The sequence below is a fragment of the Protopterus annectens genome, chromosome 1.part2 (genome assembly GCF_019279795.1).
Source record: "Protopterus annectens isolate FY-2018-M chromosome 1.part2, PAN1.0, whole genome shotgun sequence".
NCBI lineage: Eukaryota > Metazoa > Chordata > Ceratodontiformes > Protopteridae > Protopterus > Protopterus annectens.
Genome location: NC_056727.1, coordinates 1,223,175,914 through 1,223,202,413, shown reverse-complemented (window position 1 = coordinate 1,223,202,413; position 26,500 = coordinate 1,223,175,914). Strand labels below are relative to the sequence as shown.

The 26,500-nt window shown below is 38.0% G+C and overlaps 1 protein-coding gene across 1 annotated transcript in view; it reads right to left on the bottom strand.

Annotated features, from left to right (window-relative positions):
* OPRM1 (opioid receptor mu 1) overlaps nucleotides 1-26,500 on the bottom strand; it is a 520,850-nt gene that overhangs the window by 3,314 nt on the left and 491,036 nt on the right. Inside the window, exon 2 of the mRNA XM_044060082.1 lies at nucleotides 19,044-19,396. Coding sequence (XP_043916017.1) covers nucleotides 19,044-19,396 — 353 coding nt within the window. The remainder of the gene's footprint in view (nucleotides 1-19,043; nucleotides 19,397-26,500) is intronic.

The window sequence follows — 26,500 nt, the reverse complement described above, 5'->3', positions numbered from 1 at the left end:
GCACCAAAAGTCATTTGGATAGCTTTTCCAACTCCTTCCTCAGCCTCTTTCCCCATCTTCCAGTGGTGCATCTATCTTTCTGCCATCAGTGAAAGAGACTATTTTTGTTCCTTATTCCCTTAGATATGGCTGAAACAAATACACTGAAGTATACCGGACCCAGAACTAAATACTGAAGTGCTTCACCAGTCACTTTTCTTAGTTCCTGTATTGCTCTCTTACCATAGCTCTCTGTAATTAGCCATGCAGCAATCCATTTATTCATTCCTGGTGCAAACTTTACTCAACAGTTTTCTGATCAGCTATCTCTGTCTGACTGAATCAAAAGCCTTTGTATAGTCCTGGTAAACCATGACTACCATTACTGCCCTTTCAAGTGCACCTGTAACCCAGTTATAAGAGAAATCAGGATTTTATTTATTTATTTAATATTTGTTTACCGGGGAAGTCCGACTGGGCAAGATGCCCATTTTCAGTGGAGGCCTGGGGAGAAAAGCTCCACATAAAAAACATGACATTACATAGTAAAACATTACAAAGAATGTTGCAGGTCAGAAAAAAATATCACATCGCACAGTAAAACATAAAAATGACATCACATAGTAAAACATTACAAAAAATTTTGCAGGTCAGAAGGGATTATACAATGGAATGACAATTTGCTAATGTTTGTAAATAACATTTATGAAACTTACATTTAATTAGTGCAAAGTTGTATGTACAACAGGGGAGAGATAAGAGTGAGTGAGGGAATAGATGGAGAGGTGACAAGTAAGTTAAGCCAAGCTTACAATTAAATGAGTCAAAACTTGTATGAATATAAGAGATATAAGTAGAAATAGGAATGAGTGTGGGAAAAGATGGTTAGGTGACAAGAAAGTTCAGCCAGGTGAGGAACAAGAGCATAACCGGTTATCATTTAGATGAGTTTTTAGTAGGTTTTTGAGCTGTGCTGGGTTGGTTGTGTTTAGTATGTTTTGAAGGATAGGGTTCCATGCTTTGGAGATGTTATTAGAGTACAGTGAGTCTCCAAAGCTGTTACTGGATCTTGTAACTTTTAATTGCAGTTTTTCGGATGATCTCAAGGTCCTTTTGTTGAGATGTATTTGAACAAGGTTGTGTAGGGCTGGACATTTGTCAGGTAGGTATACTATGGAGTGGGTTAGGGTAAGTTGTTTTAAAGTTGAGAGGTTAGGAAGTTCTAGCCATCTGAGTTGTTTTAGAGCAATGCAGTGATGTGTTCTGAGTGGTAGGTTGGTGGCAAATCTGGCTGTCTTGTGGTAGCATGTTTCAAGTTTGCTTAAGTCCATTTTTTTAAGGTTTGTGAGTATTGAGGAGGCATAGAATAGGGTAGATAGTAGGTGGGTCCTGACAATTGCTTGTCTGATAGAGTTGGTTAAATATGGTCTTAGCTCGTAAAGAGAACCTAGTTTAATTTGGGCCTTTTTGATTGCTTGTAGTATGTGCTTGTTGAATTTTAGCTTATCGTCAATAGTGATGCTTAGTAGTTTGGTTTTTGGGGTGGGTCCTATTACTGTGTGATTGGATGAGATAATTTCAAAGTCCTGGTTGCAGTAGCTTGTTTTGTGATATTTGCTGGGGAAAAGCATTAATCTGGTTTTGTTGGGGTTTAGGATGAGATGATATTTATTTAGGAAAGATTTGATGGTAGTGAAAGATCTTTGGGTAGCTACTTGTAGCTGTGATATGGTGGGTGCAGCACAGATGGCAGTGGTGTTATCTGCATATTGTAGAGTGTCATCTGTAGATTGTCTGATAGTTCCTTCTGGCCATAAACCTGGGATGGTTTCTGTTTTGCAAATGTTATATTCCAGATAAGTAACCAGCATTCCTTCCAAGATTATCACCATGTCTTTCCCTGGCACTGCTGTTTAGGTAATAGGCCTACAACTCACTGGATTTTTTCATATTTCCTCTTGTCCAAGAGGACCAGACTTTCTGTCTTCTAGAACCCAGGCCCTTCTGCTCTGCCTAGTTATCTGCAGAAGATTTTCACTGGAAGATCTGCTAGTTAATTAGCCAAATTTCTAATGACTCTGGGAAGTAGCCCATCTGGTCCTTGTGCTTAAGCCTCTATAATGGCAGACAGAACCTTTTCAATCTAATCCCTCTGTATCACTGAATCTTTTGCTGCTCTCTTCACTCTGTCCTGCCTCCCTTCCAGCAAGGTGTCTTGTCTTGATTTTCCTTGTGGACACTGAAGCAAAGTACTCATTAAGTATCTCTGTTGTCCTGTTATTTTGTGATCTCCCACACCCTTTATTTTGTTAAGCCTGGCCAGACCTTTAACTTTTTTGATCTTTACTACTTTATACCTAAAAAAAGCCCTAGTCCCCCCTTCTTGATCCCTTCTGTCAGCTCCATTGGATCTTTTACTTTTGATGTCCTCACCATCTTCATTCTTGCTCTTTTTCGGCTAGCCTCTTTGTTCTGTGCCAACTCTGCCTCTTTACACCCTTTCTTGTACATTCTGTAGGACCAATATTTTGACCTAAATGGTAGCCTCGCATTTCTATGTATCCATGTCAGTTTTCTCTGTTGGCTGTTCTTCCTCTTCCTTGCAGTCTTCTCCATGGTCCTGAGTGTACCATTCAGATCCATGCCCCTAACCTGTCTATTCCTTCAGTTTGCTCCCAGATTCCTAACTCATCCTTGACCCTCTTCTTCAGCACAACGTAATCCAATCTCCCAAAATTCCAGACTATTGCATTTGTCTGTGTTGCTACCCTTCTCTCCTTCTTGGAACCACACTGTGGCATAATCACTGTTGGCTTCCAGTGCAGTAATCTAGATATCATGACACTGAGGACATTAGGTAGGAATTTGTCCAGAATATTGCCTTTTCTGGAACACTCTTTCATCAGATGGCTGAACCCTCTCATTGTCAAAGAGCTTAATCAACTCCCACAGTCTCTCTAACACAATGCTCAGACACTCCCTGTTGACTTCTGCCAGATTCAGATATCCATTGAGATATCCAATGAGTAGTTTGCTATATTTTGATGAGTGCATTAACTTTAGCTCCACTGGGGAGAACACATTTACTGTAGGCCCTCAAAGAGACAAAAAAAACCTTTGTAAATTTAGGCATGCGATATGTAAAAATTTTACTTGAGGATAAAGGTACATTAATTAAGTAAGGACATTTATCCCAGAACATTTATTCCAGTTTAAGAACAGAGCACACAGTATCATCAGTTAATGGAGGTCAGTTCTACTACTTCTATGGTATTACATTGGGTTGAAACAGCTAGGCTTAAAATGACCTCCGGGTCGATAGCCTTATAATCTCCTATGATCCGATGATACTATGATCAGCATACACATAATACATCATACTCAGAATAATCTTTGCAAGTAATATATGGCTACAATACTGAGTCAGTGTCATTCCTTGAACCGATTAATAGAACATCTTAATCTAATAAACAAACATATTAACAAACAGTGGCTGCAAGTGTTTCCTAGTTACCAATCTATGAAACTTCTATATATAAGACAGAATATTATGTGCAAAGAAAACAGTGGATATTTTTTTAACTAAAAACACTGTACAAAAAAAAATGTGAGTTTACAGAAACATTGCTCATTTAAACTCAGTGTGTGAACTATTTGTCTTTAAAAATAATGAGTGAGCACTAGTGTGTATATGAAACAGCTGTTAGCACTGTCTGGCTGGAAATATGTAATTCCTTCATATCTAACAGATATTCATATAGATATAAACTATCCAGACTTCTGTGGGACACCACTGGTATCATATTTTTTCCCTGTCATAATACTTTTTAATTTGTGGTAAATCACTGAGGATTATGGTCAGTCAGTAATGGCATTTGGTGCAGTTCCATACTGCCTGTTGTTTAAAGAATGCCCATTAATGTCATGCCTGCTGCTCTGTTAACTTCTGACGTGCATTATAGCAGTATTTAAATATTGTTTCTGATTTTGAATGTCTGTCCTTCAATTATTTTTGATTTTTTTTCTGAATTCTTGAATAAATAAGTTGAGAGGTGTGAATATTCATATCCGACTAGCCAACAAAGGGTAGTAAAATAACCCGAAGGTGTTGAAATTGAAAGTAATAGTTCATAGTTAGAGAAAGGGCAACCTGTACATCACCAGTCTGACTGGAGAACGGACATTCTCCAGCAGAGTGTTAAAGCACAGGTAATGCCTGCTGGAAAACAAGTCCAACACTTCACAGCAACATATTAGCTGCCATGGAGCTTGGACAATTAAAATACCAACAACCACCATTATTTACACTCACCAAACAGCACTTTTGCTGTTTAACGAGTCGAAAATTACAACAAAAGGATAACAAAAAAAAAAACAGAAAAGCGTGTTTGTGTATGTTTCTATCTGTGAGCATGAAAATGGAAGTAAGAATGAGAGTGATAGAGAGAAAATTATTCAGCAGTGGCTGCAACGGGCAGTCCAATTACTCAGCTTCATTAAAAATGAAGAGGTATGCATACTGCCAACCTTTTAGTTCTAAAAATCTGGACAAAGCTTAAAATAATGGGGGTGGGGGTAAAACTAGGGACAGATTTTAGATATTAATCTTATAAAATTAGGAAGTTGCTATAATAACAGGATTTATTTTGCCATGCGTTTTTCAGGATATGAAGTCTGAAATTGAAATGTAAGTCTTTACTTAGTGACTTCAGCCCCCTATGATTTCCCAGCAAACCTCAAATTTTATGAAGAACAGACCAACAAAAAAAAAAAACAAATGAAGCAAAACATCTAGACAATCTGTGAAAATCTGAACAGCTGAGAGGTATGGAAGTATGAAACTTTTAATGGCTGGCATTATTAACTAAGTTTAATTATGTGTGTTTTAAAGGTACACATCTTCTGAATATGTGTGTGTGTGTGTGTGTGTGTGTGTGTGTGTATGTGTGTGTGTGTGTGTGCGTGTGTCTGTGTATGTAGACATTAAATGTGTATATTTTGGATGTAAAATACTTCCTCCAACAATAGTTACATATGCTACAGCAAGCTTGAAACATCAAGTGGAGGAACTATTTTACATTAAAAAAAATATATATATATATCTACACACACACACACATACACACACATATATATATATATATATATATATATATATATATATATATATATATATATACATATATGGGTCCCTATTACATTGTCAAAAGTTCAAATCTCCAAAGAAGATATGGCCGAGACCATATTGCCGAAGATTTGAATTGCCGACAATTGTGTATTGGGATCGCCTTGCAGTGTGGAACCTGGGATTTGCCATTTTCCTCACTGTAGTGTGATCAAGGAGTAATATATTTAAGTTGTAGGGGGTGTGAGGGGGTGCAGGGGGGGCTTGCCCCACTGCAAAAATGTACAGGTAAGTTGTTCGGTGTTTTTATCACTTTTTTGGCAATTCAAATCTTCGGCGATATGGTCTCGGCCATATCATTTTTGGAGATTTGAGCTGTCGGTGAAGTGACAGTGATCTATACATATATATATATATATATATATATATATATATATATATATATATATATACACACACACACACACACACACACACACACACACACACACACACACACACACCCACACACATATATATATATATATATATATATATATATATATATATATGTGAGTCCACTTTTTAATTTTGAAAGCCCAAAATCCTGAGTTTTGAAATAATGAACTCAAAACATCGAGATTTTGGAATCTCAAAATTAAAAAGTGAAAAAAAAAAATCAACTAAAACACACCCCCTGCAACCTAAATACACCATCTCCGAGATCGCGCTACAGTAAAGAGAATGGTAAGTGGAACAGGAGCATTACCATTCTCTTCAATGTACGGCGAAGTTGGAGTTGGTATATTTAAGTAGGGGGTATGTGGGGGGTGCAGGGGGGCTTATTTTAGTTGTGTTATTTATTTATTTATTTATTTTTTCACTTTTTAATTTTGAGATTCCAAAATCTCGACTTTCTGGGATCGGTATTTTGAAAGTAGAGATTTTGGGCTTTCGAAATTAAAAAGTGGATCTATAGATATATATATATATATATATATATATATATATATATATATATATATATATATTAAGAGAGAGAGAGTAATTAAAACAAAAAACAAAAATAAAACATATAAAACAGTTCAACAGGTAGCTCATTCTCTAAGCACAATAATGCCCTCTAGGGTTAAGTCTTTGCTTTGCTCCTCAATGGAATAACTGGGAGGAAATGTCTGTAATGCAATGTAATCAGCTTACTATAGCAAAGTTCCCTTTTTTTCTTGCTCTTGATCGGTGGAGCCTAGGGGGGCATGGATATATCTCTAGTAAGATAATAGCTGCAATTGCAGCAACTGGTTTGTTACAGGAAAGTCCTTTTTTGCTCCTGAAGAGCTGAGGGGGTTCAGGCACTAAACTAGGGACCTGTACTGGCTGGTAAATGAACCATTTATGGCTCTGAATGGTAATTTTGTGTGATGTATCAATGCAAAGAATACAAATGATGGCATTAGGGCAGAAAAATGTTTCTGGCAGTGATGTTGACTCCTATGTCTGGACAATAGGAACAAAGTGATTGGGAGGTGTCAGCAAGCAGCAGAATAATAATGTGTATCTTCAGGATTTTAGGCTCCAGAAACAAAGAAGCAATGTTCCTACTATGTCTGTCTCTAGTCAGGCCATACCTTGAGTACTGTGTGTAGTTCTGGAGGCTATACAAGGAAGAGGGATATCACGTTGCTGGAAGGAGTACAGATCAAAACCACCCACAGAGTATATAAGATGAAGGGAAGGGGGTAGTAAGAGAGAGTATACGAGGTAAAACTCTTCTCACTACAAATCAGAAAAGATGTGGGTAGGACATGACATAGATGCACAAGGTCATGTCAGAAGATGTGAAGGAATTGTTATGTACAGTAGTGATGGGGAATGGTAGACTTAGGCAGCAAATTGTAATGATCAACTCCTTGGATTTTCTTTGCAGAGAAGGTTATGGATCCATAGATTGGACTAACTGAATGCCTGGTGGAGACAGAATCCATGCAAACATTTAAAAGGCATTGGGTAGATAGTAAAATGTCATGTAAAAGATGTAAAGAAGAAAACACAGATTTTTTGTCTCCTTTTGCCATAAAATATGTATAGTGCAATATAATGGAATAGTAGGATTCAAAATATCTCATATTCCTCCATTCATTTCCTCCTATATACTACAACTTCTGCAACATCACTATATAATAACATAACTTACTCAGAACAAATACTACTTTCTTTAACTTCAACTTCATTAGCATTTTATTTTTTTCAATTATTTGCTACCTCTACTACACCAATAATATATCTTACTTTCACCTTCCCTTTTATCTCCTATTTTACTCTAAACTAATCCTCATTGTGACATCTCCACTCTGGACCAGTAATCAAGGAGCCTGAATCCTCACCACTGACACTAGTGATGGATGTTCACTTGGAATACAAATGGATACACTCAGTATTTCCAGATGCAGACCTCTCTGCATCACACACAATTTCCCTTAAGAGCACACAGGGAACACACTCAGCCCAGGGTCTGAGTTTTTCTCTCTGTCTCTCCCTAGGTCCCCAGTAAGATTCCCCACTGGCACAACTGGAGGGTTAGGTCCTCAGTCTAGTGTCCAAACCAAGTCCTCCAGCACCCTCTCTGTGAAACCAATGCTTCTTGTCCCTGCTCAAGTAGCTCACACACATACACACTCTTTGATATTTAATTTTCACACACACACACACACACACACACACACACACACACACACACACACACACACACACACACACACACACACACACACACACACACTCCTGGGAAAGGCTGGCAGAGATTTACTAGCTATGCCACATTTTGCCAAGACTATAAGGTAGTTTCACTGCCACCAGTCAGTTACTAGAAGGCTCTTAAAAGGGTATCCAGTTATACTGAGTGAAATTAATATTAATACAAATGGTAATGTTGGCCAAACAGCAAGGCTTTCAGGAGTGGCCAGAGTTATCACCAAATAAGTATATGCAAATACTCTCAAATGTTAAATATTCTTCTAAAAGGACCAGCCACAATGAGAAGCTTAAATATATTTAATAATAAACAATAAAAGAACAAGAAAATACTAAATATCTATTTACAGTAAACACCAGAGTTTTAGTCATGGGAAATATTAAAAATAATACCGATGGAAAGTTTCATACAGATATAGAAAAACAGTATTTAGCTAATCTCACTATATATTCCGACTGACTACAAAAATTACTGTTCCCTAGTTAAGTTACTTACTACCTCAAGGCGAGACGATGTGGGTGAGTGGTCCTTGTTGTCAGATCCAAGACAGAATACAGAATGCTAAGAGCATCAGATCCAAGACAGAATACAGAATGTGGAGAGCAATCTCCTACTAATACCTAAATATTATTTCTGGCTTGCAGAATGAGATCACACACATTTGGTCATCTGACTCTGTTTCCCGCGCTATCTTTCATCACTAGCAGCTGCCAGGGTTTAGCACCTATGTGCTATAATACACACTAGACCTTTAGCTAAGTTTTATTAAAGCATCTGGAGATCATCAGGAAGCCATTAAACAATAAAATCATTTCACTCTTCCTACAGGAGCTACATCTCTAGCACAGATATTGTGTCGCTGGCTCCATTCAAAACTGTGGGATAACATCTTTATTCCTTAACCCATAAAGTAATTTAATTTCAGATTTAAAGTTTGAGATTAACCTCTTCTCTTCTAGTCCTCTGTTAAAAGGTTCCCTATTACGAGATCACAGATGCAGTTTGTCGAATGAGTCTTGATCGAACCGAAAAGAGCAAAAATGCAAAATGGTGAAGCGGCTTTTCAGTGAATTCTTTTCCCTGGGAAATAATTCACTTGGCCGCATTCATTACTTTGCCATTTTTGGCAATGTAGTGCGATGTCTAATGTTTCGCTGTTCTGAGGTTTCGACGTTGTAAGCTTTCGCTTCCATGGAGTCAATTAATTATCATTCGTTTTTGTAAGTATGCGATAATATAATATAGACCCTGTTAAAACATATACATTTAATTCAGTTACAGCAATACATGCACATTTCTTTTCCTTCCAGCAGGCACACTGTTGAAAAATTTTAACACAAGCAAATCTCACAAATGCATTCTCAGCAGAAGCATCTGTACAAATTGGTTTAATATACAAATAACATGCAATTATTTACAAAATTATACATCCACTGCCCCACTTCTCCTGGCATGGCTGGCAGTACCTCCTATTATCACAGCCTTAATCTGTTTTAACTATGCCTACTACTGTATTGTTATTTATATTTTTAGTCTACTATATTCTATTTTTATAACATTAATATTACTAACTTACCCTTTTATGTTTTTTATTGTAACCTTATGATTTGTATTTTGGAGATTTTCTCCCCAGACCCTGCTAAAAGGGAGCTTTGCTGTCTAGTCAGATTATCCCAGTAAACAAATGGAAAAAATAACATAAATAAATGAATAAATAATGAACTAACTAACTAACTAAATACACATTCAATATTTTTTCAACAATGGATTCAGGCAATGTAGAGTCATCAGGAGGTTTTACAGAAACTTACACAAGTGGCTTACCTAAGTAAAACTTCAGCTCTGACACATTGCAACTCCTGTGCTTATACTATGGTCTCCATTCTGTGTATGTTTAGCAGGTAGGACTTATTAATCACAATAAGGAAGTTTCTTATTTAAAATTTTTAAACAGAACCATAGTTTGGTTATTTGTTGACTTGAGCACTCCTCAGAACTGGTGATGCCCAAAGCCGAGGACCAATAAAACAGTTCATCCCAGAAAGTGAAGACCAAATCAATCAATCAATCAATAGAATGACATGTGTCTGAACTGTTGCAAACAGTTTATAGTAGTTTAGTGTGTTACTAACTGCAGCAAGGGGCTAGCATAAGCACTTTGCTATGCTTACTAAATACATTCATTAAAGAAGTAGTGATGGCACCTGTGGCTTCTTAAATGAATGTTGGTACTCCACTCATGCCCCATCAGACTGCCAGTCTTGCTCCCTAAAGGCTTATGGTTGGGACAGCCACCCTATTTGCCCTCCTATTTGCAGCTCTGACTTTACAATTGCCTGTCATAGCTTAATGTGCTTTCAGTAGATTGTTTAGTCTCTGGCTTTGTTGCTTCTCATGAGGCTGTTGTCAAGGTAATGGCGTGTATTAGATACTTAGAAAGGCATACAATGGCTAAAAAAGTAAAGAAGATTGGGTCAGATTGTGAAAAGAAACATGCATTTTATATGAAAGGCAATAAAAATTCTATAAACATGTGAGATCCATTGATTCATCTAGCAATATACACTGTCTGTAGAGAATGATATTTTTAGGACTATAGTAGCAAGCTAACTGAAATATTTTGCACCTCTTTTTTTGGGCAGAATGTCTGGGTCAGTTATTACACCACACATATTACTCAGAGGCACCACATGTCTAATAATAAATATACTGTATACCATCAGATGAGAAGCTGCAGATGGTCTAAATGCATATATTTTTTTAGGTAAGATCAATGGATATATTATCCCATATCTCACTATTAAGTCTGAAATCAAATTATGCCAATATCAGTAAAAAATAGCAACTGTTATAGTAATTCCTAAAAATAGTGACATGAAACAAGCATATATTGTAAAGCAATTAAAGCATCACAGACAAATATTTTGATAAGTTTTTGTTAGAATTCTTATCATTTTAAGCAAGCAGTGGATGTCTTCCATCATGGCTGTATGAGCAAATAGTTATGCCTGTCATATTTACTATACTTTTATAACAGTCTGATAGGTGGCATTGGTGATGGGCTGGCATTGTATATTATTTATTTGGGTCTAGCAAAATCAAAGCCTTTAGTACTGCACCTTACCATAACGTGTTGGACATTATCTGATTTAGGTGTAATCTTAGTACTACCGAATGGATGTCCAGATGGCTTCTGAATCGTAAGAGTAGTGTTAGAGTATGTAGCAACTATTCTACACTGAGGGACAGAAATCAAGGGGATCAGCAAGTTTGCTTGTATTGGGGTCATTGCATTTTAATATAGATGTGGGTATCATGCCAATCAACTAATGATACTGTTTGGACAACAATGTTTGCAGATGACACAGTGATCGATGTGGGTGAACAATGCAGAAATACAGGATATTTTGGACCTGCTATACCCTTAATCACAGACAAGTGGAGTTACATTTCCAAAAAAAAATGTATAGGTGCACATTTTGCCAGTCAAACAAAGAATACACTTATTTAAGTAGTAATCAAATGTTGCTAACTTCTAACCATAGTAAGGACCTAGGTGTTATTATAGATAGTGGCCTGGAGTTTGAAGACATAGTTACCATAATAATTTGGAGGTATTATTTTATAATATCAATCATTTTTATAACTGTGATGTCAAGGCACTCCAAAGTGTTACTGATCCTGTATAAGTCTCGAGATAGAAATAATACAGAAATACTAGCTTCTCTAGTTTGGGGTGATCTTACTCTGTCTTACAAGAGTCTATATGATGAATGCTTGAGGTCTACATTTGGGGGTTATGATTATTGACCATTTTATTGCTGCTAGGTACAACAATTTGTTAAAGCATTAAGTTCTTTCAACACATGCCTGAAAAAAATGTTTTTGAGCTTGGGTTTGAAACCACTTTGCAAATTCTTTCAGAACAACAGAGACTGAAAGTCTTTAAGATTGACATAGATTCATGTTGAGGTAGCAGAGTTTGACTCTGTCTATTTATTTGGGATGCAGTCTTTAAGGTAGCCCCTTTGGGATCCTGAGTTTTTTTTCAATGCACTGCAATATTCTAGGTATTTCCTGGAGTATCTGATATACATCAGATGGATCATCATTACACAAATTCATTTATCAGTGGGGCATAACCATGGCCAGGTGTTAACACTAGCATAATCTTTTTTAGCAGGCCGATATTCACAGGACAATTGGGTATCATCTCATGCTGCAGTCATTGGAGGTAGCAGGGCACAATGTACCCTAACAGAAATGTTTGTTGCCTGACATGACTGCTCAAAGTCAGTATTTATGCTAGCTTAGTTAGCTTTCCTAGGTCTTGATCTTTGGCAATATGAAGTAAAAATGTTCTATTTTATCTTGATTTATGTATAGATTCATTGTTCATGGTTTTATAATAATATTAGTGAAATTCCAAGACAAAATTCCCGAGTGCTGCTGTGGCATCATATTCACTCATGACCATCATCTATAGTGCCTTTTGATGAACACTTTCTATTGATTTTCAAAATGGTTGCTGAACACTTTCTATTGATTTTCAAAATGGTTGCTGAACACTTTCTATTGATTTTCAAAATGGTTAGCAATAAGAAGGGAAGGGCTATAGGAGTAAAGCATTAGGATGCAGATGAATTATGGAATGTGTTTGAGTGGTACACTAAAGAAAAAAAAGACTCTCAATTTTAACACTGTAATTATCTAGTCCGGAATACAATAACATGAACTTAGTTTTGTGATAAAGCAGCTTGCTTCAATTTTTGTCTTATTAAGTATCTAGTTTATTATCTGTCATAAATGCTTACTAAAGCATAAAACAATAGTAACCACACTCAAATATATCAAAATGATGTTAGTTGTTATCTATCCATTTGGTGCTATAATGTTATTTTGATGCAACATCCCTTTTATGGTTTCCTACTCATAATGCCATTATATAACTGTAAACATAATAAAATACTAACCAGTCATCTTATTACAACTGAGCCAACTGCGTAACAATCATAATGATTGTCATTTCATGTTATTAACATAAAGCTAACCATTTAAGGATCTGAATGAAATGGAGCTCTCCCACCTTGATCTGACCACTACCCCGTCCCTATCTAAAATACATTTGACCACTTGCCCCTGGAGCCTACTAGTAAGGGTTAATATCACTATATACCCATCTTTATTCCAAATAAGCCTTCCTGATTAAGGGCTACATGACTTTAACACTACTGCATGGCTTCTTTCAAACCTCACTGCAGAAGACACCCAAATCTTAGATTTTTATGCAGTCTTTTGCCTTCAGTGTTCTGATTTTAGTATACAGTAAGACTGCAAATCACATGTAATGCATTTTTGTTCTGCTGTTGGCAGGTTCCTTAACAATGGCTTATATAACTTAGGTAACTAACTGGGATATTTATCTATCACAGTACCATATCCCAGAAAGATTAAATTAGTTTCTTCAGATCTTCTGCAAAATTGTTTCTATTTCTCACAAGCAGGTCTCCAACCTCATTCAAAAAGCATGTTCCATATCATGACTTCCATCTCTGTTGCAATGCCAGCATGTGGGTGATGCCAGGGGGAATCAATATGACACATGCAAGGTGGTTAAAAAAAGCGATAAAGAATTTCCTAGTTGCAGATTTTCCACTGAGCCATGCCTGCAGAGTTCATAAAAGCCACAGCATTAGATTCCTCTTGGATTCCTGAAAACTGGCACATAAGACTTTTTCCATATATGCTCAGACAAAAATGGGAGTTTAGGCGGCAGCAGAGAACACACAAGATTCATAAGCTTTGAAAGCAGTCCCTTTAGTGGGCAGTGCCTTTTCTATTTAGGACAGAGTCAAAATACATACAGCTGAATATTATGCTTGGTTTAACAAAACAAAACAAAGAAAAAGTAAAACTTTAGGTAGAACAGATAGGGTTTTCACTCTCTGTCAGTCACTAATTTGCAAATAAGACTAAACATCTTCTTAAAGAAAAATCTTCCAAGGAAAAGGACAGAGGATTTTTCTCTCATAATGAAACTAACACTAAGGAGCCCACAGTAGATGGTTTAGAAGGGAAGATATCAGTGGCAGAGGGGTCCATGCCTCTTGTATTGAGTACAATTGCTCTTCTGCTACCTGCTGGAGTTACCCACTTTAAAAGTTGAAGTCCTTCTAACATCTCCTGGTCACTGTGCCATCTTAGTACTTCAGCATGAATGACCCAGGACAGGAAGCAGTATACTGGTTACATTGGTGCCTGAAGCTGGAACATTCCAAAGCGAGAGAAAAAGGCATCTCCACCTCAGGCCTCATATAACATGGATCCATTTCAGGAGAAGTGTCTGAATATGTTCTAGTTTTGGTTTCAAAGATTCAACGTGATCTTCTACGGCTTTGCAGGTGATTTCCTGACTATTGTGGTTATGGCAGCCAAAGACCAGATGTTAGTGGAACAGACCTGTATCTCAGTTGCCTGAAAGAAAATAAGATACTCAGAAGCCAGGTGCTAGTGTCTGGGAATCAGACATCAATTCATCAGCCATCTCCTACTTCCACTGCTGCTTTTGTACATTATAAAAAATATAAAAATACACCACTTAGGTGTTTGTTTACTGCAGATGGCAAGTCAAGCGTTAATAACTTTCTCTCTCTAAGCCTTTTACATTGGTGACTTTTTATAGTAAGAAGAAAAATAGGTTTTTGTCTCCACTGGAGATTATCCTTCGCATGGAAAGCAGAATGAAAAAGAAGGGGAGGGGCACATGCTTCATGACGTTTGTCAGGTAGCATTAGTGATGTACTGAGGCAGAGTAAACAATAATGATTCTCATCTCAACAGATGCTTTCTTTCAGGTAAGAGTTTAGTGAGGTTTTAGGACAAGGTTCCTGTTCCTTTTGGAATATGATTACCAGAAAATTGCTCAGGTATATTTAATAATAAAACCATGTGTTTCCATTACAGTAAACAGACTTCTGACAAAGGTGGTGCCCTTCCCAACCTTCAGCACTGTTACAAAGGGACTTGAGAATAAAAACTAGCTTTTGGAGGGGCATAACAATGATCCCTCCAGTAGATTTGAGTAATTATGTTTAACTGAAATCAATGCCTGAACATTATGAATGTGATATTGCACCTTTGTCAAAAGACGGGCAAATACCTTTTTTAAGCATACAAGGACCATGGAGTCTAAAACAAATCCACTCTCAAAATGACTACTTATGGAAGATAACCTAAAACTTTAAGGGCAACATTTTTTATGAAACCAGAGGTCATTAGCAAGGCTTTAAGGAATATGGAATATAAATGTGTCTCCGACTAGTTCCTCTAACTAAAGGCAATATTTCCTGTGCTGTCCTATTCCACTTCAGTTGTTAAGGTTCATGTCTGCAGTACATTCACCTGTGAGTTGCAGGGAACCTCTGTCTACACTGCACAAATGAGAGCTCTGAGCCTGGATCCAAGGACCAGAAAGCACAGTGCTGTATGTATAAACTAACACTTCTATTCTTCCCCCAGCAACATGGTTGAAGATTCAACTACTAAGTGGCTGATACATGTAGCAAGGCCAAGTAGGTATGCTGTTGTACAAGGAGCATTGTGCACACCATCCCACCCACACTAATTTGTACAAGATTATGCTCCAAAATATGAACAAACCATCATACCTGTCACATTTGCTGACATGTCTTTAATCAATGTTTTTCAAATACAGCATAACTTCCATCCCACCTTCACTACTATTAAATCTCTGACCATGTTTCATATAAAAATACCCCCTTTATACCTTCACTTTTTTCCTGTCATGTGCCTGGCCATGTTTCAAAATACAACGGATAACAACTTCCTCACCTCCCCTTGTTGTCATATCCCAAGAAGGATGTTAATGTGATTCTTTATGAATGATGTGTGTAATGTATATGTTTATACATAGATTTTTAAAACTGAAATCATTAGTATGTGATTTTCTATTCTACCTGAATAGATGCCAAGTAAAGAATGGCTGAAAGAGCCACTGCTCTGACAATATGGGAATGTCTGCTGGCATACAGTAAAACATGGGGGTGAGTGCTAAAGTTTATGTCACAGAAGGTATTGCATGGTAATTCCTTCCACTTCTTTTTCCACTTCATCCTACCTATGCAAGCTCCAGTTTCTTTACCAAAGCCTGAAGGTATGATTTCAGTACAAGAGAGAGATGAAATACACGCCAGCTGAGAAGTAAGTAACAGGACATGTTTGTTCAAAATGAGTATGTTTGTGGTCCAGCAGTTGAAGAGCTGCCCTGATTGTGTGGAATCAGCAGATGCTTATAATCCACTGTTAGTTTATATTCCCAGCACAGTTAAACTAATCCTGGAAGATAGTTGAAAAAAGTGCTGAAGAAAAGGGGAACGGACTATTGACATGCTGTGTAGTTTTTGGAGCATGTGGAGGCAAAGGATTTATGGAAGAGATTCATCTGAGAATGAGAGGTGATATTTGATAAATATGTTTTACATAGCTGGAAATTTGTGATATTTAGGGTATGGTTTAAACATAAGACTGAAGAGACAAAGAGAGAACCCAGCTGTTATTTTAAGTTGATGGGACAAAAGTGTCATAGATAAAGGTTGGAAAGGAAAAGTATACTGCAATGCAAATAAAGTATATTGAAGAGTTTTAGCAACCTAGGTAGACAGAAACGAAGGACAAGATTTATGATTTGTGGTGCACTGTGGTCGGCAGATATCAAGAAAATTAGATTCTGACATCTAGTCAAGATGTAGTCTATGTGAAGGTGTGCATTAAATTTTATGCTTGATTTTGAAGATTTTTGTATTTTGCTTCCTTGGTTATCTTGTAAGCATTATGTTTATAACACTGATTGTGCACCTTTGGGAGTGCATGCATATGTATTAAGAATTTACATTGATGTTAAATATAAAAAATATAAAAATGAATCTGTTCAGAAGAAACTATAATAAATACTGTGTCCAAAAGCCTCCGGTCAAGAGAATGTGTGAAGAGGTATCCAGTAAGGTGCACAGAATGGGGTCTACTGAATTTCTGACATCCTTATAGAATCTGTAAATGGGGTATTCTTGGCATCATCCTTAATTTCTCTGCAACGGCAGTGTGGATTATGGGCTCTATCCAACTTTTATATATTGCAGATCATTGAGAAAGGCAGCAATATACTCAGAATAGAAAATGAATGAATGTGTTTCATTGAAATGCTGCTAAGTGTTATACTAATAAAGAGCTCTGGCTTTGTACATGAAGTGCTGACTAAAAGTATAAGGAAAAGTAAACTGCAGCACTGACCCTCTAGACAAAATTATCAAAATAAAATTTCATCAGGTTTGTCACCTTCTCTCACAAATGGTGCAACCTCAGAGGAAGTGTATGCTAGTTGTGAGTGGGGTGAAGCCCCTTCCAATACTATGTTGTGATTCTGCAAAACACCCCTGGAGGTACATAATCCTGCAGGAGACAAACATCAGATGCAGTTTTGATGTGTTTGCCTTCAACATTTAGGATTAAGTTCAACAATTATTATTGAAAATATTCTTGCATATTGGAACAAATAATGAACACATTGAGATATTGCAATGTACGAACTGCATGATAATGCACTGATGTAAAGTAGAGGAAATATATAAAGTTTATGTAAAAGAAAATATCTGTTTAAAGTATTATCTCTTACAGTCAGTATAAAACTTATCTTAAAAGAATAGGATACAATTTATGTATTTATTGACATTTGATTACTGGGATATCCAACTGGGTAAGTATCCATTTCAAGTGGAGGCCTATGGACAATTCCAAAGTATTACAAAGCCATTTTAAGAGCAGTAATTGTACAATCTTCAGAAATAATACAAAAACATCTACAGTTGAAGTAATTACACATAATTAGACATAATTTGACTATGTTGCTTATAAATAGATACAACTTATGTGACAATGATTTAGTATGTAGAGAAATTTTAGCTAGTCTGAAGAAATTAAAGGTGAGTTGGTATAAAACAAACAGGAATTGCAATGTGATGTGAGAAAAAAAAACTGGGTTATGGCAATTTTAGACAATCAGAGGATAGAAATTGATTGAAGTAAGGAAGTGAATGAAGGAGGTCTAAGGTATGGATAGGTACTTGTACATATTTATTTATATAGTTTACCTTGGGAATGAGCAATACAGTGTAGAGTTTTAAAAAATTGGCACTTTAGCCTAATGCTTTCTGCAAAGAATATGAATTACACAGCTCAATTCCTTCTTTTGGGTATGGTCCAAAAGATGCTGATGAAAATTTTTCTCATTTTAGCCATCATGATATAATAAATGCTTCATAGGAAAAAATATGATTCTTCATTCAAGATAGACACCTCAAACTGTTTTTTTTTATGTTTAAGGTCACTTGTACAATAAGTAACACATTTATGAATCCCGCATATCTAATATACTTTTCTTCCTTAAAACTAGCTTTATTTTTACCCCTTCTGTCTTTGCAAGCCATAAATGTGTGCCTTGGTTTAATTATACAGTATATACCATATCAGTTTGGAAGATGGAATGTTTTCTAACATTCATTGTACATTGTAGAAACCATGACACTTTATTCACTGTAGTAACTTAAACAGCTACCTAAAGAAACATTAGAAACTACTCAAATGTGTCAATATAAAATCTTGTTTTTGATATTAAAGAAAAAAGTCCTTAGTATTTGTTGATATAGCTGGTTACATAAAAAGACTGTGGTCCATAAAAAAGTTACAGTCTGGGCATCTGCTAAGGTATAATCCTATTTGAAAACATTAGCCATTAGAATTTGTTTGGAAAAATAAAGCTTTACCTGTCTCTCTGTATGTATAGTCTCCATTTTCTTTTCATACTGATGGTTACACTTCATGGTATTTTTCTTATGAGTCACATATATTTATAGGACTTAATGTGCATTTTTCCTGTGTACAACCTCTGAGGCCTGATTATTTTTAGTATGGAACGCTGCTGTACGTACTTCTTACCATGATTCCTTTACCTTATATTAGCTAGTATATCTGACTGTCTTCCCGGATGCCTTATACATTATGAATGCAACTCTTTTAGATTTCTTCCTTTTATTCATCTTTGATTTTTTTCACATATTGAATTAAGCTATATATGTCCATGAAACGTATGATTTGCTGAAATGCTAAGGATACTTTTACAGCTACCTAAATAAAACTTACCTTTGTCATAACTGAGGTTTGCCATCAACATCACAGGCAAACCTATTGCCGAAGACAGTATCCAGTTGCAGACATTGACAATCTTAGCGTTTCTTGGAGTGCGGAAATCGAGGGCTTTGACTGGGTGGCAGACTGCTATGTATCGATCAACACTCATTGTTGTCAGTGTGAAGATACTTGTGAACATGTTGTAATAGTCTATGGACATCACAACCTTGCAAGGCATTGCCCCAAATGGCCAAGTCCCCATTAAATAGTTCACACTCTGGAATGGTAATGTGCTTGTCACAAGGGCATCAGCTAGTGCGAGATTGAAAATGTAGATGTTGGTTGCTGTCTTCATTTTCGTAAATCTGGAAATAAATTGTCAACCCATTAGCATAATAACACTTTTAAGACATACTTTCTTAGGCTGCATAAATACTTCTTCCAGTAAACATACACAAATATTACAAAGTTGAGAGTATACTGACCTGCTAGTGGTTACAAAAAAGTGTGACTGCCTAGACTGCCTGAATGAGAGTTTTATGGTGGTTTATGAATATTACAAAAATCAAAGTGAACACAACAAATTAAGGTGAAAAATAAAATCTCCATCACATTTCTAATGCACAGTATTTAATAGTAATAATTATTAATAAATCTAGCCAAAGATAATTATAATTCCATCTTTAGCTATCTTAGAAAACTGAGCAAAAATGCCCTACTTTAAGCTGAATTTATTCAAAATTATGCCTCCTATTCTGACCCAAATGGCATTAACAACATTCTTGCAAACAAATTCAGATCCACTTTCATCCTTGAGGTATCTAAGAGTGGCCTTACATCCTACCAGATAATTACAGATCTGCCAGTCTTATACACCTCATCTACAAACCATGAAATGTACTATAACTGACCTTATTAGCTATGAGATTAACATGAGATCAAGAAGTTTATTCAACTTGATTCTGATCAGTTTGATTTTTTGAAGGGTAGATACCATCAACTGAATCTGACATTTTTTTTTAGTAAGGGTTACAAAGTCTGTAAAATGTGACCATGCAGTACCTGTAACCATGCAGTACCTGATACGGAATAAGGTGAAGTCCCAAGACTTGAAAAACGCCGTTATCAGCCTCAACAAAAAGGTGAGATCCTTCATCAAATCCTCTAAAGCTAGCTATGAAAACAGAATTGCAGCAGATAGTAAACACAAGTATAAGGCCTTTTATAGTTATGTAAAGAATCTCCACGGCAATACTCAGATTTGCTCTGAGCTACTGCACAATGGTACCTCCTATACCGAGCCAACAGATATTGCCAATATACTGGCTGACAGATTTAGTGCCAACTTTACCCCCACTAAGAGACCAGTCACAATACCAGTAGATTGCCAGGCACCCAGTACTACTGCTGCAGAAGTTAAAACAGCACTGTCCAAGGCCAAGAATACAGCTTCCATGGGACATGACAATATCCCTGGCTGTATTCTACATGAAATACAGAGTGAACTGGCACTTCACCTGTGTGCCCTGTTCAATCACAGCCTCACCTCAGGCTTTGTCCCTACCAAATGGCGCACTGCTACAATCATCCCTCTCCACAAAGGAGGAGTGACTATAGACCCTGGGAACTATCGCCCCATTAGCCTGGCAAGTCTGATATGCAAAGCTATGGAATGCATCATCATGGAACTAATAAACAAGGATACGGGGAATCTCCAAACTCTGGATCCCACACAGTTTGGTTTTGTGAAGGGTAGATCATGCCTGCTCAACTTGGTCAACTTCCTTGAGTCAGTCACCTGAGCTGTGGGTGAAGGCAAGATGGTTCATATAGCCTACCTTGATGTGGCCAAGGCCTTTGATACCATTCCGCACTCAGGAATCATAGAAAAACTCACTAAGCTAGGCACCAACCCCTATATCACTAGGAGGGTTTCAAATGGCTCACAGGTAGAACCCACAGTATGAAAGTAGTTGACTCCAAGTCAGACTGCCGAAAAGTCACAAGTGGAGTCCCACAGAGTTCAGTCCTGGGTCCTCTGCTGTTTGGTATCTACTTCTCTGAAGTCCAGGCCAATACGAGGGGACTCTGGCTGACAAAGTTTGCAGATGATTGCAAGTTGAGAGCTATTATTAACTCCCCCCCAGTGATGTTGACATCCTACAGAAAGGCCTCACTGAGACCAATGACTGGTGTTTGAACCATGGCCTTATGCTCAATGCCAAAAAATGTGTCATCATCCCTTTTGGGAAAAACCTGGTTCCCATGAATTACCACATCGATGGTAGTCCAATAAACACAGAAGGTATTATAACAGATCTGGGAACACAGGTTGACAGCAACCTCTCTTTTGATCACCACATTGCCACTGTGTTCAGAAAGTTCTTCTATGTGACACATCTCATTACTAAGGGTTTTGCATCCAGGAAGAAAGAAGTCATTGTCTCCCGCTACTCTTCCCTCATTAGGCCAGTCATTAAGTACAATGCCCCATTTGGCATGTACCTCACTAAATTCTTGCAACTACTGGAGAAGTTGCAAAAGTACCTCACAAAGAGGATCCTAAGCCTTAAACATTTGTCCTATATGGACAGACTCAAAAAACTCCAACTATTCTCTGTCTCATATTGCCTACTTAGAGGTGATCTCTACTTGACTTACAAAGTGATGTCTGACCCAGCTCTGCTAGAAATGCTACATCTAAAGAAATCCCAGTCCCTCTGCACCACATGCTCCAGAGACCTCAACCTCATTACCACAATCAACAGAACATGCTGGAGAGACAGGTTCATAACCCAGAAACTGCCCATGCTGTGGAACAGACTTCCCATACATGTCAAGCAGAGCACCTCACTGGCCCTCTTCAAGAAAAACCTTGATGAGTGGATGGGAAATAGAAAATTCACCCGGGGATCACTCCAGTGGCTTTACTCGACAGAGACACTGGGAACTAAGGTCAGGTGGCACGATGCCAGGGTAATCGTATGGGCTAGGCTTGTAAAGGCTCCAGGGCCATTAGCCTAGTACACACCTATGAACCTATGAACGCATAGTGTATCTTGTCTTGGCTAAGGCCTTAATCATCATTCCCCATGCTGGCATCATGCAGAAGCTAAATATATTAAAATATTATTCATGTGTGGTAAGATGGACAGCAAACTGGCTGAAAGACAGATCCCACAGAGTGCGAGTTAGAAGAAAGTGACCAGTGGTATTCCTCAGGGCTTGGTGCTGGGATCTTTCTTTTTTGGCATTACTTCTGAGATATCCAATCAAAGAACCAAGACCTCTGGCTAGCAAAGTTTGATATGACTGCAAACTGGAGATTATTGTTAAGTCTCCCTCTAGCACCCAAACCTCCAGCACGAATTTTCCTGGTATACTCCTGGTGCACTAAAAATGGGCTCAAATGAAATGCTAATTAATGTGGTATCATCATGTTTGGTAGGCAACCACTTGCCCCATTGTACTATGTAGACAACACACCACTACAAAATAAAAATGTAGTCAGGGACCTAGGAACTTGGGTTGATAATTCCCTCTCTTTTGACCATCAAGCAATAATGCTTGTCAGGAAATATTTTCATTTAGAATGATCTTTAAGCTCTAAAGTGTCAGTCACTCCTTTATACTCAGCATTGAATAGACCAATTATTGAGTACAATGTCCCCTTTGGTATGTATCACTCTAAATATGTCAAACAATTAGAAAGACCCAAAGCCAAAGGTCCGTCAGTTATGATGGGATGTTGGAATTTCTACCCCTCTATTCAGTGTTTTAAAGGATATCAAGAGAATGTTTCTGTCTCACTCATTCTGCCGAAGAGACCCAGTTGTTTTGGACTTTCTGTATCTCCACAAATCTACTGGCTCCACCAGTATTAGAACCAATGACATAAATCTTCATCAACAGATAAACCAAACATGGAGGAGGGAGAGGTTTAATACTCAACACCTCCAAAAGATCTGGAATAGACTCCCCTTACATATTAAGTGGTACAACTTACTGTCTTCCTTTAAACATTATCTGGATGACTCAATGGGCAATTCACAAATTTATTCTAGGATTGACTGCTAGCATCCTCTTGGGAAATGAGATGTGCTTTGAGGGTGGGCACTGACAGGGTGTAAATGTCCTTGGAATAATTATGAATCTATGACTCTGTAACAGCCATGGAATAAACCAACAAAGTGTACATGCATAACAATATTAAAATGTAATTGCACTACAACCTCTATAACTCATAAAGAGAGTTATCAAGGAGCTTTTTTTTAATTTTTAAACCTAAGGTCCCCTGCAAAGAAATCAAAATTGGTCTTAAATAATTTGTTATCCTTTATTACAACTGTAGGGAATATATTACATATTTTACCAAATCAATATGGTTAAGAGTTTCCTGGACTTTGTAAACACAAATACCTAGGAAAAGATAGTCCTTATGCCCACTAGGGGTACGCACCTACTTGACCTGGTACTCACAAACACGAGAGGATGCCAGTACCCCCCAGGGTATTGTCTTCTCTGCTAAGGCCAGACTAGAAAGCTGTCTCCTTTGTAAAAAAAAAGTCAATTCTGTGATCCCAGCTAACCTCATAACATTCAGGAACTATTTTAAGTCAAACTTTCTACTACTACTAAGTGATAACCTGTTAAAATTTCAAGCCACCCCAAACACTAAGAACACAGCTGTCAGTGAAGAGTTGCTCACAGAAAAGCTGCACAGTCATATCAATAAATGCACAGAGAGAGAGAGAGAGAGAGAGAGAGCTGTGCCTATCAGAAATAAGCCCAAGACCATCTCACAAAAAGAAAAAAAAAAACACCCTGGTGAAATCCAAACATGAAAAGGTTGCATAACAAAAGAAAAAAGTCATAGCCAAGATTAGGAAATGCTACACACAACTTGATAAAAATATTCTCATCAATTTAAACAAACAACTAAGAGGGCAAAGTAAGTATACAAAAAACAGATTCAAGGAAAATATAACCTCCCAGGCAAAGGAAAACCACAAGGGTTTCTTTAGCTATGTCTGAAACCTCAAATTTAGCACACAGTAATGTGTAGAGCTGATTCTAAATGGAGGCTCCTACATGGAGCCAGAAAATATAGCAACTCTGCTTACTGACAAATTCAGCTCCGGTCTTACCCCCTTCTTTCCCTTGAACACCCACGCTAGGAAATAACATCAAACAACAACCCTCCCCAAACTCTCACTAGGCCCAAAATACTGCATCATGGGCCCTGATAATATCCCATGATACCTTGTAAATAGCCTGAAATGCAACTTATTGGGACCACTGGAGTCACTGTTTAACCACAGCCTCAGCATAGACGTTGTGCCACATGAATGGAGAACCGTAACAGTCATCCGTCTGCACAAGGGTGGGGCATCAACAGACCCTGGGAACTGCAGCTCCATAATTCTGTAGATCCCAGGGAGTGTTGAAGGCCCTGGGAACTACAGATCCATAAGTCTGACTAGTCTCATATGCCATGGAAAGGATTATCATGAAAATGATTAATAAGGACATAGAAAACCTTCAAACACTGGATCCCATCCAGATTGGTTTCACCAAGGGCAGATCATACACACTCATCATCATCATCATCAGCCCACTTTTTCCCATTTTTTCTACATGGGGTCGGGGTATCATGTTAACTGCTGCCAACACTCTCCATTCAGTGCCACACGCCTGCCTTCTTCAACACTCCTGCCTGAATATCGCAGATCTTCTTTAACACAATCCATCCACCTCTTTGCTGGATCTCCTCGCTTCCTCTTACCTTCTTCATGTCTGTCCCAAATCTTCCTCACCAGATTGTCTTCTGCTTTTCTACACATGTGCCCAAACCACCGTAATCTGTTCTCTTTGATCTTTTCTGCAACTGAAGCTACTTTGGTTTCTGCTCTTATGTCCTCATTTCTTCATCTGTCCTGCAGTGTGCATCCTATTACCTTTCTCAGGCACTTCATTTCCATCACCTCTAGCTTCTTCAACTGTTCTGCCTTTACTGCCAAGGTTTCTGTACCATGCAGTAGTACTGGTCACACCACTGTCTCGCACACCTTAATTTTTGGCTTCTTTGGCATTCTTCTGTCATAGACTACACCTGATACTCCATGCCACTTGGCTGCAGCCCCTCTGATTCTAGCTTTGACTCTTCATTCAGACTACCCTTCTCCTCAACCACCCCTCCCAGATACTTGACCTGTTTAGCTGTTCCACTATCTTCTGTTCTATCTCTATTCTCAGCTTATTCTGATTTCCCCAATTTGCTGCCATGACCACCATCTTATATGTGCTAAGTTTGATTCCATGTGCCCTCAGATTTGCATTCCATTCTCCTATCCTTTGCTGAAGTTCTAGCTCAGAGTCTGCCTGTACTGCCACATCGTCTGCATACAGCAGCTTTGTTGATCAATTCCCTCCAACCTGTTTGCTAATGTAGTCCATCATCAGTATGAATAGCAGTGGGCTTAGAGCTGAACCCTGATGTACACCCACACCCAGTGGGAACCCCTCTGTGAGGCTGAACACAGTCCGTACTTGAGTCATTGGGTTTTTGTACATAGCCTTCACTAATTCTACCAATGTTTCTGGGACTTCAAACCACCACAGTACTGCCCTTTCTTGGGACCTTATCATATGCTTTCTCCAAGTCTAGGAATGTCCAGTTGGACTCTCTCCTCATCTGTAGCTTCTTCTTAAGTATCTGTCTCAATGCAAACATCAGGTCAGTTGTGCTGCATCCTGATCTGGATCCAAACTGCTCATCTCCCATCTTACATTCTACTACTCTGCATTTCTGTTTATCAATCACCCTCTCTAGAACTTTCATGCAATGTGATAGGAGTTTGATGTCTCTGTACTGCCCACAGTTGTGAATGTCCCCTTTGTTCTTGAACACTGGCATGAGTATGCTTATTCTACAGTCATCTGGGATACGCCTTTCTCTCCACACTGATATTAGTACCCTCAGGAGCCATTTCTCCCCTATCTGCTGTGACCTCATCTGAGCCTGCTGCTTTCCCTGACTTCATCTTCCTTAGTGCTGTTCTTACTTCTTATAGGGTGGGCTCCTCTTCTTCTCTCATTGTAGGCTGTTTCTGGGGCAGTACAGCTTCTGTGGGGTTTTCTTCATTTATTAGCTGCTGGAAATACTCATTCCATCTGCCTTTGATGTCCTCTGGCTGGTGAGCAGGTTGTTGCTGGCATCCCTTATGAAGGGTGTCTGACTATCTTCTTTATCTTTCTGTCTTTGCCTTGCAACCTGATATAGTTTCTTTGTTCCTCTTACTGAGTCACATTCCAGACGTTGGTACAGTGAACCAATGCCTTATTCTTTGCTATTGCACCTTCTTTCTTAGCTTCTTTGTTAGGCAACCAGTAGTCCTTCCTAGCCAGGTCAGTCTTTTCTGTCTCCCACTTCTTCCTACACTCCTTTTTTTCTTTTGATGACTTCCTGA